The 15,033-nt window shown below is 35.0% G+C and overlaps 1 protein-coding gene across 1 annotated transcript; it reads right to left on the bottom strand.

The window, feature by feature from the left end:
- Nucleotides 1-5,763: 5,763 nt before the first annotated feature.
- Nucleotides 5,764-13,692, bottom strand: LOC111384304 (long chain acyl-CoA synthetase 4-like). The gene is made up of 18 exons (XM_023008568.1): nt 13,389-13,692; nt 12,228-12,291; nt 12,022-12,111; nt 11,544-11,600; nt 10,931-10,979; nt 10,675-10,751; nt 10,355-10,394; nt 10,171-10,265; nt 9,535-9,702; nt 9,260-9,370; nt 9,089-9,176; nt 8,364-8,430; nt 7,929-8,004; nt 7,726-7,843; nt 6,911-7,156; nt 6,681-6,820; nt 6,098-6,280; nt 5,764-5,906 (listed from the first exon to the last, which is right to left on the bottom strand). Exons 1-18 carry the CDS (start codon nt 13,538-13,540, stop codon nt 5,772-5,774), a joined length of 1,956 nt encoding a protein of 651 aa, XP_022864336.1. The 5' UTR covers nt 13,541-13,692; the 3' UTR covers nt 5,764-5,771.
- Between the last annotated feature and the right edge of the window lie 1,341 nt (nt 13,693-15,033).

Genomic DNA, 15,033 nt, shown 5'->3' with positions numbered 1-15,033 from the left:
TTTAAACCTACGTCACTTGTACCCTTCAAGTATCTTAATAGTCACTTTAACGCTTCCCAATGTTCAGGGCCTGGATTAGCCATGTACCTAGTGAGAGTATTATCAGCAAAACCTAAATCCGGTCTAGTGCAAACCATCAAATATATTATGGAACCAATCACATTAGAGTAAGACATTTTACTCATTTATTCTACTTCACGCTCATTGCAAGAGAATTGTTCTTTCGATAAAACAAAATGATTAGCAAGAGGCAACGTGACATGTTTGCAATCACTCATATTAAATTTCTTCAATACTTTAGATATGTATGGAGACTGATGCAAGAACAAAAAGAAATTTGACCTATCTCCTTCTATTTCCATGCCTAGGATTCTCTTAGCCTTACCTAAGTCTTTCATGTCAAATTCACGACTTAGTTTTACTTTTCATATTATTTATCCACTTAGAGGAAGAACCAATCAAGAGCATGTCATCCACACAGAGCAACAAAAATAGATAATTATCATCAGTCTCATTGTGTTGAAAATACAAGTAGTGATCAAATTTACTTCTTTTGGAACCCTATAATGAGTACAAAGGAATCAAACCTCTTGTACCGCTATCTAGGAGATTGTTTTAACCCATACAAGGATCTTCTCAGAAAACACACATAATCAGGTTTTGATTTATCCTTAAAACCTTTTGGTTGATTCATGAAAATTTGTTCGTCAAGCTCACCATATAAAAAAGCAGTTTTTACATCAAGTTGTTCAAGTTCCCAGTCAAAATGCACAACCAAGGTAAGCATAACCCTAATAGTGGTGTACTTAACAACTAGTGAAAAAATTTCATTATAATCAACGCCCTCCTTCTGCATGTAACCTTTAGTCACTAACCTAGCTTTAAACCTTAAGGGTTCCGAACTACTAGTACATTCCTTAACCTTAAAGACTCATTTGCAATCGACGATCGATTTGTTCTTAGGCCTAGGTACTAGCTCCCAAATATGATTCTTTTATAGAGAACTCATCTCTTCTTTTATTACCTTAAGCCACTCCTTAGATTGATTATTACCTATCGCCTCTTCAAAGGTTTTTGACTCTTTATCAGTTAGTTCTTCATAACTAGCAAGGGCGAAAGCTAATTCAGATTCAAAATCGAACCTTTTAGGTTCTCTCGTCTGTCTCCTCTCTCTATCCCTAGTTAGATTATAATTAGTTAAGGGATTTTCTTCCTCATGGTGTTCTTCTATCACTGCTTCATCACCGTTCTCCACTTCAGGTTCGTGTACCTAAATCTCTACCTCATTAGGAGTAGTAGGGGCAGGTGTACTAAGTTTTTCTAACTCCACCTTAAACAGATCCCTCTCCTCACCTGGTTCAGTTTCACTCATAGGTTCGGTTTTCCCTTTAATACATGGCATCTCATTCTCGTTAAATGTGACGTCCCTATTTAAGATGATCTTAACCCCTTTTTGACTTTTATCCCATAATTTGTATCCCTTAACACCCTTGAGATACCCTAGAATTCTAGCTCTAGGTTCTAGCTTTCCCTCGCGTTGATGAGAAAAAGCGGCATAACCAAAGGTTCTAAGCATAGAATAATCACTTAGTTTACCAGACCATCTCTCATGCAGCGTATCACCATTCAATGCAGTAGATGGAGTCAAATTAATCAAATAACAGGTAGTCATAACAGCTTTACCCCAAAAAGATTTGGGGACACCAGAACTTAACATCATGCAACGCATTTTATCAAGTATGGTTCTATTCATCCTTTCAGCTACCCCACTTTGCTGGGGAGTGTAAGAAACAGTCTTATATCTAGCTATGCCATTTTCTTTACACATACTATCAAATTCCGTGTTGCAAAACTCTAGGCCATTATCTGTCCTTAAAAATTTGATTTTCTTGCCAGTTTGGTTTTCCGCTTGTCTCTTCCAGTTATTGAAGTTATGGAAAGTCTCAGATTTATTTTTCAATAAATAGACCCACACCTTCCTAGTATAGTAATCGATAATAGATAGGAAATACCTATTCTGACTCGATATGGAATTACTAGCAGGACCCCACAGATCAGAATGTACATATTCAAGCATGCCTTTAGCTTTATGAACACTCGTGGAGAATGAAGTTTTATGATGCTTACCAAGCACACAGCGATCACAAAATGACAAATCTAACGCACAATCATTACCAAATGCACATTTTTATTAAGTAGCTTAAGTCCCTTAATGCTTATGTGTGCAAGTCTATTATGTCGTGTGTGTGTGATCAATCTTGGCAGAAGAGATAGAGGAGTTCAAACCTCTATTCACTTCCCCAGTAGTGATACATATATCGTTTTTCTTAGTTCCCTTAATGGAAACTAAAGCACCCTTAATCATTTTTAACATACCATTTCCAATTTTACCAGTGAAGTCATCATTTTCAAGTTTTTCTACTGAAATCAAATTCCTAGACAATTCAGGAATATATCTAACATCTTTAACGCGTACAAAAAGTTCGTGTTAAATTTTACATTTATATCACCAATTTCAGCAATAGTATAGGCAAAGTTATCACACAACACAACATGCCCAACATTAGATTCGTGCAAGTTATAAAACAAATTCTTTTCATACGTCACGTGAAACGATGCACCTGAATCAAGTATCCATTCATGCATGCGGGAATTAGCAGTTAGATTCAATTCAATAGTGTATGCAACTGAACTTGTAAGCATATAGACCTCACTGTTATCTATCTCAGATGTAGAGGATAACATATTTACCTTATCTCTCTCCTTAATTTTTAACTTGCCTTTTCTTTATGGCAATCTTTTATGAAATGCCCTGTGTTTCCACAGTCATAAAATTTTCTGGCCTTCGTTCTAGATTTTGATCTAGGTCTACCATTGCCCTTCTTTTTCCATCCATTGCCACTTGACTTGCCGCCACTTTGATATCCATCATGAACATTTTGCCTAAATTGAGTTCTACTTGCATCATATGTAACTCATTGCTCATCTTATTGTGTTTTTCAGCCATAATTTTCATTTCTTTACTCCTAAGGGAGTCTATGACAATTTCAGGTGTCAACGTATCTCAGTTATACTTAATGACGTTCTTAACTTCCTTATAGGAATCAGGAATCGCATTGAGCAAAATTATAGTCTTATAAATTTCGGACACAGCCTCTTCACAATTAACTATATCTTGCACCAACTTGTTAAATAAGTCTAAATTGTCATCGAGATCTTTTGAAGGATCCATTTTAAAACTGAAAAAATATTCGAGCAAGTAAAGTTTATTTGGTGTAGACTTGAGCAAGTATAAGTTTTCTATTTTTTCCAAAGTTATTTGGTGGTTTTCAATTTACCCACCTTTCTTAAAACGGCGTCAGACAAGTATAAAATGATTGAGGTATAAGCAAGCTCATCAGCTTCTTCTCTTTGTTCTCTTGAAAAATCAGATGAAAAATTGCCTTCAATGGCCTTTGAAACTTTTTATTGGACGAAAATGTCCTTCATTTTTTGTTGCCAAATAGAAAAGTCATCATTTCCATTAAAAATTTTCAAATCAAAGTTGTGAGTTGTCATCTTTACACAATAGTCAAAGAGTGCACAAAACACAATCAAACCACACAAAATAGTCCTAGGATTTCAGACAATATACGTCGTTCTAGATTCTCAGGATTTTGTAAGACTCGCGGTCTTAGATAAAGGGAATGTTCGAAACGGGTAAGGTCACAATAGTTCTAACGGAATTAAGCAGCGGAAGTAACAGTGCAATAGAAAACTATGTCTAACAAATAATTAGTTTCACGTCAGTTATATCACTAAGATTTAAATACCGATTTAACTAAATGACAAATACTCAATCGAATAATCAACAGCGCATAACCCTAATTTCTAGCACAAGCAATGGTTGCCAAGCAACGGCAATCCCAAAACTTAATGATCATCCCCACATGATGATCCGCTAGTGCAAAAAATATAAAGGTTTCAGACAATTTACCAAAACAGACCTACCTGAGTCCGTAACGTGGAGAGATAAGAATTTGCTGCTTTCGGGCCACCACTATTCGCCCTAAAGATTCAGCAAATATAACAATTCCAATTAGCAACAAATGCAGATTGAAGACAAGGGCAAAATTGTCCAATTTTCTCTGAGCAACCTGAAACACTAAACCAAACACATCAAAATGTTCAGAATGAAATAAATGAAGTGGCAGAAAAAATCACGCTACAGGGCCTCTCACACATCGCCGTCGGCCGCCGCCGTTGTCACCACCACGTGCCACCTCAAAGGGGTGCCTCAACTTGCTGATTTTGGGTCCGAAGTCTGTTTGTCCAAAAGAGATCCGGTTTGGGAGTAATTGAGGGATTTGGGGTTCAGTCACTTTGGAAAAATCCCGCCACTCTCTCAATTTTTGGATTGTTTTTCAGTTTTAAGATAGACTTCATTAAAGATTTAGATGACAATCTTGATACGTTTAATAAATTGGTACAAGACATCACTAATACTGGTGATAAAGCCTCTGAAGAGTACCAAGCTGTTGTTCTTCTCGATGTTGTACCTGAAGCATATAGAGAAGTTAAAAATGCCATTAAATATGGCAGAGATACACTAACTCGTGACATGGTCAGAGACTCTTTAAGAAGTAAAGAATTGGAACTTAAATCTGAAAAACATACTAAGGATTTTGAAAATTTGTTTATAAGAGGCAGACCCCTTAATAGGCAGAATAATAATTAGAATAATCAAGGTTACCAAGGAAATAATAACACTAGAAGAAAGGGTAAAGGAAAACATAGGACAAAGTCTAGGACAGGAGCAGGAGATGTTATGTATGTAGTAAAAGTAGATATTATATAAAAGACTGTTTAAAGAAAATGGGTAACCACAGAGAAAATAGTGTAGATGAGGAAAATATAGTTGAGCCACTAGAAGATGTCTATATTGTTATTAAATCCACTTCTGATCTACATACTGTAAATGTTTTGGTTGAGGGAAATGTAGTTGAGCCACTAAAAAACATAGCTATTGATGTCTATGTTGTCATTAAGTCCACTCTTGATCTGAATTCTGTTTCGACGAAAAGTGATCAAAATCAAGAGTTGATTTTAGATTCTGGCTGCACTTTTCGCATGACCTCTAGAAAACTTTGGTTAGAGAACTACAAGGATACGAATAGATATGAGGTTATGATGGGCAATAACGCTGTCTGCAGAGTTGTGGGAATTGGTAGTGTGACATTGAAATTTGAAAATGGATATACCTTTAATCTAGAAAGAGTGAGATATGTCCCTTATTTAATAGAATCTTGATTTCAATAGGTGGTTGGTGCGTGCTATCATAGGCATTCCAAATTAAAATCTATTCCTCTTAAAATTAATGTAGTAGTGGAAGTAAGGGGTCGATCCTACGAAAAGTGATTAATTACTTTTTGATGCAATATTAACTAAAATAGGGGGTATTAGTTTTCTTGAAATAATACAAATCACCGAATTAAATATAAGCAATAAAAAAAACGTTGATCTAAGTCAACAACCATCGTTGGAAATTAATAACTGGTCATCGATCCACAAATAATCATCAATTCATAATTGTAGCATTCATTGTGAAAAATAAATTTTCCACTTGAAAGAATTTTCCNATTCCATGGAAATCGAATTCCTATGGTTCTTGTTGTTTTTTCTTTTCCAACTTACATGGAACTGGTTTGCCTTTTCCACCTTTACAATCAAACAGACCCTTTAATGTTATACAAATTGCGGAATGTAAGCATCTTATGACTTCTTCAGACGCGTCAAAGAAAACCTACCTGGTAGTACTTGAGCAACTGGGGCCTCTTCATCTTAAATGTTGGGGTGAGCAGTTCCCGTTCCATGTCAAATGGCACGGGATCGAGATGCAAAGCTTTGATGAATTCAAAACCTTTCAACTGCCAAGAACAAGCAATTAGGTTTATCAGTGCTGGAAACTTTAACAGTTGAGAATTATTTCCTTGCGCATTCAGCAACCACATAAAACACGCGCGCACACAGAGACAAAAATAAATAAATTCAATGAAGTATATATAATTAGTGATAGTAGGCTAAAATAACACGGGGAACAGGGGAAAAAAGTTAAAACCTTCTTTTCTTTTGCAATCTTCGTAAGGTGACCAAGTATGTATTCTTTCACTCGGGTATTTTTGCAAAGGGCATCAAAGTTCCCTGATATACCATTCTCTGCAGCCCACTGTTCAACTGCTTCCATTTTTGGGTTAACAACAGCGACAAGAAAAGACTCAAAGCTGTTGCCATAAACCCATATCTGCAATCGGAAAAAATATGTGATTCTCTAATCATATATAAGCAGCACCAACATGAGAAACAAACTTCCAACAAGATATTATCTAACCTAAATCCACAAAATTCAAATTCTGGATGTTCAGAAGTTCGAAATAGACTGCTTAAGTTAGCCAATAAACCGCGTTCAGCGAAAAAAATGGACTGGATCGACTTCTTTAATGCCATTCATATAGACATTCAAACTACTTCAAATGCATTTACTCTATAAGTGAATAGAACCGTGAAATTTGATTTTCTTTCTTGTGGAATGCGACTAGCAGATCTTTCATATAAATGCATATATTCTAAATCTCTTTAAGATGGCCTTTTTTTTCAGTTGACGGAAGGGGGGTAAGCATATGTGACAACAACGGACATCATACCGAGTCAATATCGGAAGCTAGATCATAAATATTCTCCAAGTATTCCACTGCAACATATTCTCCCTGGGAGAGCTTGAAAATGTTCTTCTTACGGTCAATAATTTTCAGGCTCCCATTTGGTTGCCACGCACCAATATCCCCTGACAAAATATATTTTTACGGAGATCAATATACAAGACACAAAGTAATCCTCAAATCTTTTCGAGAACGAGTACTGGGACAAGACAAACCTGTGTGAAACCAGCCATCAATTAAGACTTCCTTCGTAAGGTCTTCACGTTTGAAGTATCCTGAAAATAAAGTATCTCCCCTAATGCATACTTCTCCACGTGGTTTACTTGAAAGGGCATCATACCCCATTTCAGGAACAGATTCTAGGCAGACATCCACATTGGGCACTGGGGGCCCCACCGTACCAAGCATGTCATGCTCACCTGGTACGGAAACAAATGTACCAGCGCAAGTTTCTGTCAAACCTACATCAAAATTCACAATAGAATCAGGCACCTTTTCATGAGCAGGAGAATATGCTATTATAACTGTCAATCAATGCACCAGTGCCAAACCAGTGTACTACATGTGCCAATTCAAGAATGGCCTGAAGAAAAAATCAATCAATTTATATTTGACTAAGCCACCGACACCACATGCACCTCTATATTATATTTTTTATCTTCTATTGAACCAAAATAATGAAAGACGGAGTTCATCAAGCTGCTTGAATAGGAACAATCACATATATTTTAGTACACCAGGATGAGAAAAGTCGCAGAGTATTCGGAGAAAGTAAATCTAATCAAAGTTTAAAGCCAACAAATAGAAGATTAAATATTATGTAAAGATGAACTTTTCAGCTGGCATTTTACAGATGACCTGTCGGCCGTGATCAGCATCAAGGAGTAAGGAGTCAGTTAGCAGTCCAAAGTCTTGAAAAATAAAAGAACCACTTCATATGAAAAGGAGTAAATGCCGTATGACGAAAAGAAAAAAAATAAAGAAAATAAAAAATAAATTGGTGAGGAATAATATCATAAGATTAAGCTACCGTATCCTTGAATAACGTAAGAGCACGATACTACTCTTAGGAACTCTTCCACATGGGATGCAAGAGGTGCTGCTCCAGATAAAATAAGTCGTACGTTGCCACCTAAGCCTTCTTTTATCTAAAGAGCACGCAAGAACTGTTACATTGCAATGGAACATGAATGAAGATAAAAGAAGTCACGGACATCAAGTATATCTTACTACCTTACTGAAAGCAATTTTGTCACCAAGTGGAGATGCCTCGGTATATTTCATCCCATTCCTCAAGTTACGCAGTTTTCTACAATTTTTAACATGCAGACATCTGAATACTATTATTTGTAAGAGTAACAAAACCTTGACTTGTAATTTAACGGCCAGAATGATTATAAAATTTGTTTTTTTGGTAATTTATTAATAGAATTATAGATTATATGAGGAGAGCTATAAGGGTGGGTCAATAAATGATAAAATAGTTAAAAAGCTTCATAATTCAACTGCTGTTTTGACAATTTCTTTGACTTGATGCCCCACACTCGACAGAAAGGCAAGAATGGAAAAAGGAACTCACGATAATAGATTTTATGTTCAGATTAGAGTAAAGTTGATTATATTCTTCAACCATCACCAAGAGCAAACAAAAGCCAGAGGTGGACTTACAAAGAGTATGCAAAATTAAACACAGTTTGTTTAATGAAACCCCCTGAAGAAATCTTCTGCTTCAAACCTGAAATATGAACTGAATTCAATGATGAAAAGATGGATGTGGCAGTTAACGGGGGCATAAATTTACAGTTGATGAGTGCATGTAAGTGCAGGATAGAAATGACCGACCTTTTAATCAGAAGGCAAATATTTTCTCTCTCCAGATTTTAAATTACGTAATCTGATTTTTCAAAAGTTACACCATTTAAAGCCTATGAACTCATTCAATTTCAGACGGTAAATTATGTGCACAAGATAGTTTGCAGGTGAGCACTCTGGGTTACTTGATGTGAGTGAGGGGTCAGGCCCCACACATTTATTGGCGTGAGGCCCCCAACCCCAATGTGAGTAGCAGGTAACCTGGAGTGTCAAACTCTGGGCACCTGTAGCAAAACTCAAAAATATTATCCTATCCTAAATTTACTTTTTCATTTGTTGGAAACTAGATTTTTTTTTTTTTTTTCCTTTTCTATGCGGCATATTTACGCACAAATGATCAAGAAACACTACATATCATCCAGCATTGATACACAGAGTTTCTCAGACTTTGACAAATGGGCTTATGTGTTAGAGTAATGAAGACAGAAATACTCCTCGCCATTTCCATGTGCTACTGAGAAAATGAAGGGAATTTAAGTAGATTATGATCATGTTACACATCATGGATGGAGGAAACAGACCTGAATAAATTCTATCTAATACCCGAGGAACTGCACAGAAAATAGTAGGTTTTAGCTCTGCAATATCTTCAACCAATAACTTAACGTCCTGGCAAGGTGGCAATGTCATAATTTAATAATAATGTTTTATAAGCTTGAATATGACTACAATAATAAATGAAACATTCTTACCCCACGCCAAAGTCCTATTGATGCTCCATGATGGATGCAGCATTCTTCAATAACACGATCAAATATATGCGCTAAAGGAAGATACGATATATATACATCACTTTCATTCAGCTGCAAGAATAAAAAGAAATTAAAATTTGTATTCTATTTATTTATAATAATCCACCATTTGTTCTTAGCATTTTTTGAGAAACCACTGAAATTTTGACAATTTAATCTAATTCAAGTCATGTATCCCATGACAATTTAAGAGAAATAAATAGGTATGTAATCACCGCTTCCTTCACACTCCCTAGCAAACGCTCAACTCCAGCAACTAGAGTAATAACGCTGTTATTTGATATCATGACACCCTTGGGGTCCCCAGTTGTTCCACTGGTATACATTATTGTGCAAATGTCGGTTTTCTTTTTCACCGGAAGATCAAAGTGCTTATTTTCTCCCTGCATAATATCAGAGGAGCCAGAATTAGAGGCAAGAAATCAATACATAAATAAAAGTCTAAATATTAATCTATTTATTGACCCTCAAATCCCCTAACTAATTTTAAAAAATAAATAAATCTGCCAACAGATAGTACTAGACCCAGCAAAGATAAACTAGCATTCTGAGATCAGACAAATATTTCACGAATGCAAGCGCTAGGACCAGCTGAAAGAATATTTCATTCTCTTCTTAGGATTTAGGTGATAAAATGGTTACTTTGTCCTTTAAAAAGAACTTATCAGCATTTCTTTTGTCGGATACAGCAGTAGCTCATTTTTAAAATCGACACTATACACAAAATAACAACTCATTAACCCATGGATGTAAGCTCTTGTTAACAAGGTTTGTTTAAGCTTAGCCCAGACTAAAAATTTTCGAACCCAAACATGAAAGTGGTAATAACAGACTGAAATCAATGGACTTACCAATAACAAAAATTCATCCCAAGAATGCATAACCACACCAAACTTTTCCCCTTCTTCCCTCTGTTGAGAAGTAAGTTTACCAAAGCTCACAATTGCTAAAATCCAGATAAACAAAAGATTAATAGATAAGAACCTCATTAAATCCATATACTGAAAAAGAGATCTTACTCCACAAATGACTAACTTTTCAAGGACTTTGTTGTGCTTGGACAAGTTTTCAACAGCTGCAAGGCCAAAAGCATGTATTAGCGAATGTGTACATGTCCAGACCTCAACTTGATCACATGAATCAAATGTCCATTCTGGTATATAACCTCCAAGTTCATGAGAAGTTGTTTCAGTCATTAGATACCAAAGAAGTAAAACCAAATGTATTGAATAAAACATAATAGCAAAAAACAATTTATTTAATGAAAGTAGTATTTAGCAAAAACAAATAATCGTCCAGAAGAATTTCAAAACAATCCTGTAAAAGAGTACATTCTTAACATTAAACAAGTGTACCTCAGGAATTTTTTTCTCCTCCACAAAAACAATTGTAACTTCAGCATGACAAATGATGAATTCAACAGCGCCAGCACCTAAACCATGTAAAAGGATTTTGTAACCTAATGAATACTATGGATGGTCTTAAATCATAGGTCCCAAAAGCATTAAGTAGATGATAAAAGCCAAAAAGCCTTTGAATTGTAAACTGATAGAGGCATCCACTGCATCACAACAAGTGCAAAGCTGAATGCAATAGAAGAGATTTACATACCTAAGGTGTCGTATAAAGGAACACAGTAGAGTCCATGAGCATTGCATGCCTGCATTTAGTTGTCGGAGTTAGAAAAAATGTGGAAACTTCTGTCCTGGATATTTTCATAACCACATTAATGCTGAAATCTATGAAGCAAAAGTAGCCATCCAATAAGAATACTTTTAAAGGGGAGGAAAAGATTTGAAGCATGAAGGCAAAGAAAAAGATATGGAATGCAATGAGGCCAAAGACATTTTGATTCCTTTCTTCAAGTTAGATTAAGCCCCTGCTTGATGGTCATTATTTAGGAAAAAACAATGTTTTGAATAGTGATTTTTAGGAGAATGTGTAGTTAAAATTAGGAAAGATTTTTGAATTTAAGTGCTGAATATTTATTATATAAATGTGTAGTTGAAAATGAGTGTGTAGAGAAAAGAGCTTTCAAATGGCTAAATTGCAACATATACTGTACTATACTCTCCTCTCAGGGCCCTTGTTAGTGCGGATGTTACCAACAATTTACAACTTACAAAAGAAAATAGACATGCAATTCTTGTTTTCATACTGTCAACGACGACAAGAAAACAACATAGTGGGAGGAAGAGAGAAGGAATAGTAAGAAGATGATTACCTCCATACTGATAAGCCACTCAGGAGAATTAGCACCATAAATACCACATCGTCCAGCCTAAAATCATTAACAAAGTGAGACACATTCAAGTAATTGTTTACTACTAGTGCAGATAAACCACCGTAAATGAGTAGTAAGGGGCAGAAGTCAAACAGATCACCATAGAGGAACGACAAAGGGAAAAAGAAAAGAAAGAAACACCTAAGACAATATTAGAAAACAAATACACAATTTCTTATGAATAACTAATTAGAAGCCATAAGTAACCATAGCCCTGAATATTTGTCTAATGACAAGGCAACTGATTCTCCGAAGTTTACAGTAGAAGAAAAATTCTGCGTTCAATAAGGTAAGCTAACTTGATATAACTTACAACTAAGATAGACTTCAACTGATGTTAGCATTGCGGTGTTTTTCCTTCTGTAAAAGAAAAGTAACTACAGAAATAGATTCCAAAAGATGCTGAATTGCAACTTACCTCCTCAATGCCACAAGTGCGAACAGAATTCCCCACTTTCATCACCAAGTCATATACTTCTTTGTAAGACATCCATACATACTTACCCGGCTGGGAGTACAAGAACCAAAAAATGGAGTTAGTAAAAGTTGAAAAAAAAATAATTATAATTATAAGCAGCAGTTTCGGACATGCAAGCATGAATACTTATTTCATTTAAAATATACCTTTCCATCTATGACTTCTCGACGACCCAGCATCCGGTTATTGGGATACTTTTCCACTGACAAGCTGTGATACAAGGGAATAGTTAAATTCAAAGATTCACGAGCATAAGACATTAAAATGAAAAACAAAAGAGTAAACTTCAAGCAGAATCATTCAGTTAACTTCAAGAAGAGATATTAAGTGCTATCAAAGGACTGGATAGAATGGTAACCTACACCAACCATGATATCTAGAGTCCTTTTTTTTCATATATATAATAGAACTATGCTTAAAAAGTATTACAAAAACAACTTTTCATTAGCATAGACATCTAAGGAAATGAAGAAAAAAATACAGGAATTGTAACTAACAAGTATATACTATCACGTATTTGCTATCAAATACATCAAACGGAGTAATCTCTATGTTTTTGTAGCCAATACCGAACACAAACAAAAAGATTAATGCTTTGATCCCAAAATCTCCTATAATCATACAATTCAATCACATTGTCATGATGAGGAGGCAGCAACTCAGTGGAAGAAGTGCGGAAAAATGAAGAAGAGAACCAACCATAAATATTTTTCAAAAGGGAATAGAGTGGGTCCACACCTGGCATTTAAGCGCTATTTTTTCTACACGTTTCTTGTAAATGGAATGCCATTTTCTTTAATTGCTACAGCATATATACAGATCAGACGAGTGAGTGGAATCAGTATGTTGATGTAAAACCAAATTCTGTTATTCTATCTTCTCTTCTGGATTTATCTCTTCTCTTTCTTCTGCTTCTATTTTTCATTTTCTACTTATATTTCTATCCCACCCATTTTCCAATTCGTGATTATTTCTGAAATTGAGCTAGGATTGCAGCTCCCTTGGACAATGATCTTTAATTTGGTATTGATTTTGGGTGAGTTCATCATCAAATTGAGCTTCACTCATAACACACATAAACCGTAATTTTTTCAATTTTCATAACATAAATCATTTAAGCTCAGTGCATAAGATCAATAAAGAAAACTCCAGCTAGTCATCCAATATCTCTTTCGTTAAAATCAGCTATCAAGCACCAGGGGAAAATCATAGACTTAACTCATGCAAGTATATAATGAATCCCCACGAATAAACGTCAGTATAAAAATCATAGAATCAATTGACAATGCCGTCAAAATAAAACAAACCGGAAAATATCCCAGCAGCTATCCAGGCCAGGAATCGGCGCCGGGAATCCATCCTTGGCAAAAACGCTGCGGTAAGCCGGTCCCATCGATGGCTTCCCATCCTTGGCTTGCTTAGCCGGCTCCACTTCTATGATAAACCTCTTATCCGCCATTTTCGATCCTTCTGATTTCTCCCTGTAACAAGATATAACTTAATTATGTAAAAATGCGTACGTAATGTGATGCCGATTAGATAGATAGGAATTTCTCGCTAACACGGAATTATCAAGTTTTATAGTTTTGTGTACAGTGTATATTAGTTATGGAGGGTGGCTATGCATATGCAGTACCGAATGCCGTAAGTTGAAATCGTAAATAAGTAGAGAGAGAATATAAGTAGAGAGAAGGTTGTATGATGTAGATAGTCAAAATTGAACTTCTCCAATCAAAACTGAAACCCAGTTCTTAAAAATAATAATAATAAATAAATAATAATAATAATAATAATCGAAAATTGAAATCGTGCTCTGAAACCGAATTTGCCAATTCATTGTAATTTTTTTAATTTTTGTAATTTATTTATCCCGACTCAATATTTATAAAATCTAGTACTTTCTTATTATTGTTTTCTAATTTTTTATTCTTTAATATTGAATACTATTTTGTGACATATTTGCATTGAAGAAAGTATTTAAATATGCACATGGGTCATATTTTATTTTGCAAAATAGTGAGGATATAATTTGTATTGTAAAATCACTATTTAAAAAAGAAAAATTATGGGTGGAGCTGAATCAAACTTTCAAGTTCGAGTTCGATTCCTGTAATTATGTAGACTTGAATGGCTCCAATATGAAATACTTAAAGTGTAATGAATGGTTTCGAAATTTGAAATACCCGAATCGATTCATCCGATGTTGAGACCTAGATTTGATAAATTTTAAGGGCTTGTGGGGAATACAAGGAAAAGTGGGTGGAAAAGGAAGTCGAGAAAGCAACTTATTTAGCCCCTGTTAAATTTTGCTAAAATTCTATTTTTTAACAAATTTGGATAAAAGTTGTTGAGATATGTAGTTAAAAAGTTGATAAAAGTTATGATTTTCATTAAATCTATGATTAAAATTCATTGTTCATTTTGATTTATATTTTTATCATTTTTTTTAAAGTTAAATCAAATAGAATTGTGTATTTATTTGAGATTTAAAAAGTATGAATATTCAATGTAAACTTTTTGAGACTTTAAGTGTATGTCTCTGAAAAGGATCCTTGATCTTAGCCCTATAATCTTGGTCAGACTACCAATCTACAGGAGTAAATCATGGACTGTTAATCTCATCTCTAAAATCATGGATAATCAACCAATCTACAGGAGCAAATCATGGACACGGTTGCTATANTGTAACAAGATATAACTTAATTATGTAAAAATGCGTACGTAATGTGATGCCGATTAGATAGATAGGAATTTCTCGCTAACACGAAATTATCAAGTTTTATAGTTTTGTGTACAGTGTATATTAGTTATAGAGGGTGGCTATGCATATGCAGTACCGAATGCCGTAAGTTGAAATCGTAAATAAGTAGAGAGAGAAAATAAGTAGAGAGAAGGTTGTATGATGTAGATAGTCAAACTTGAACTTCTCCAATCGAAACTGAAACCCAGTTC

This window comes from Olea europaea, unplaced genomic scaffold (assembly GCF_002742605.1).
Source record: "Olea europaea var. sylvestris unplaced genomic scaffold, O_europaea_v1 scaffold2894, whole genome shotgun sequence".
Classification (NCBI taxonomy): domain Eukaryota; kingdom Viridiplantae; phylum Streptophyta; class Magnoliopsida; order Lamiales; family Oleaceae; genus Olea; species Olea europaea.
Note: the sequence above shows the minus strand (reverse complement) of the source record. Positions and strands in the feature narration are given on the sequence as shown.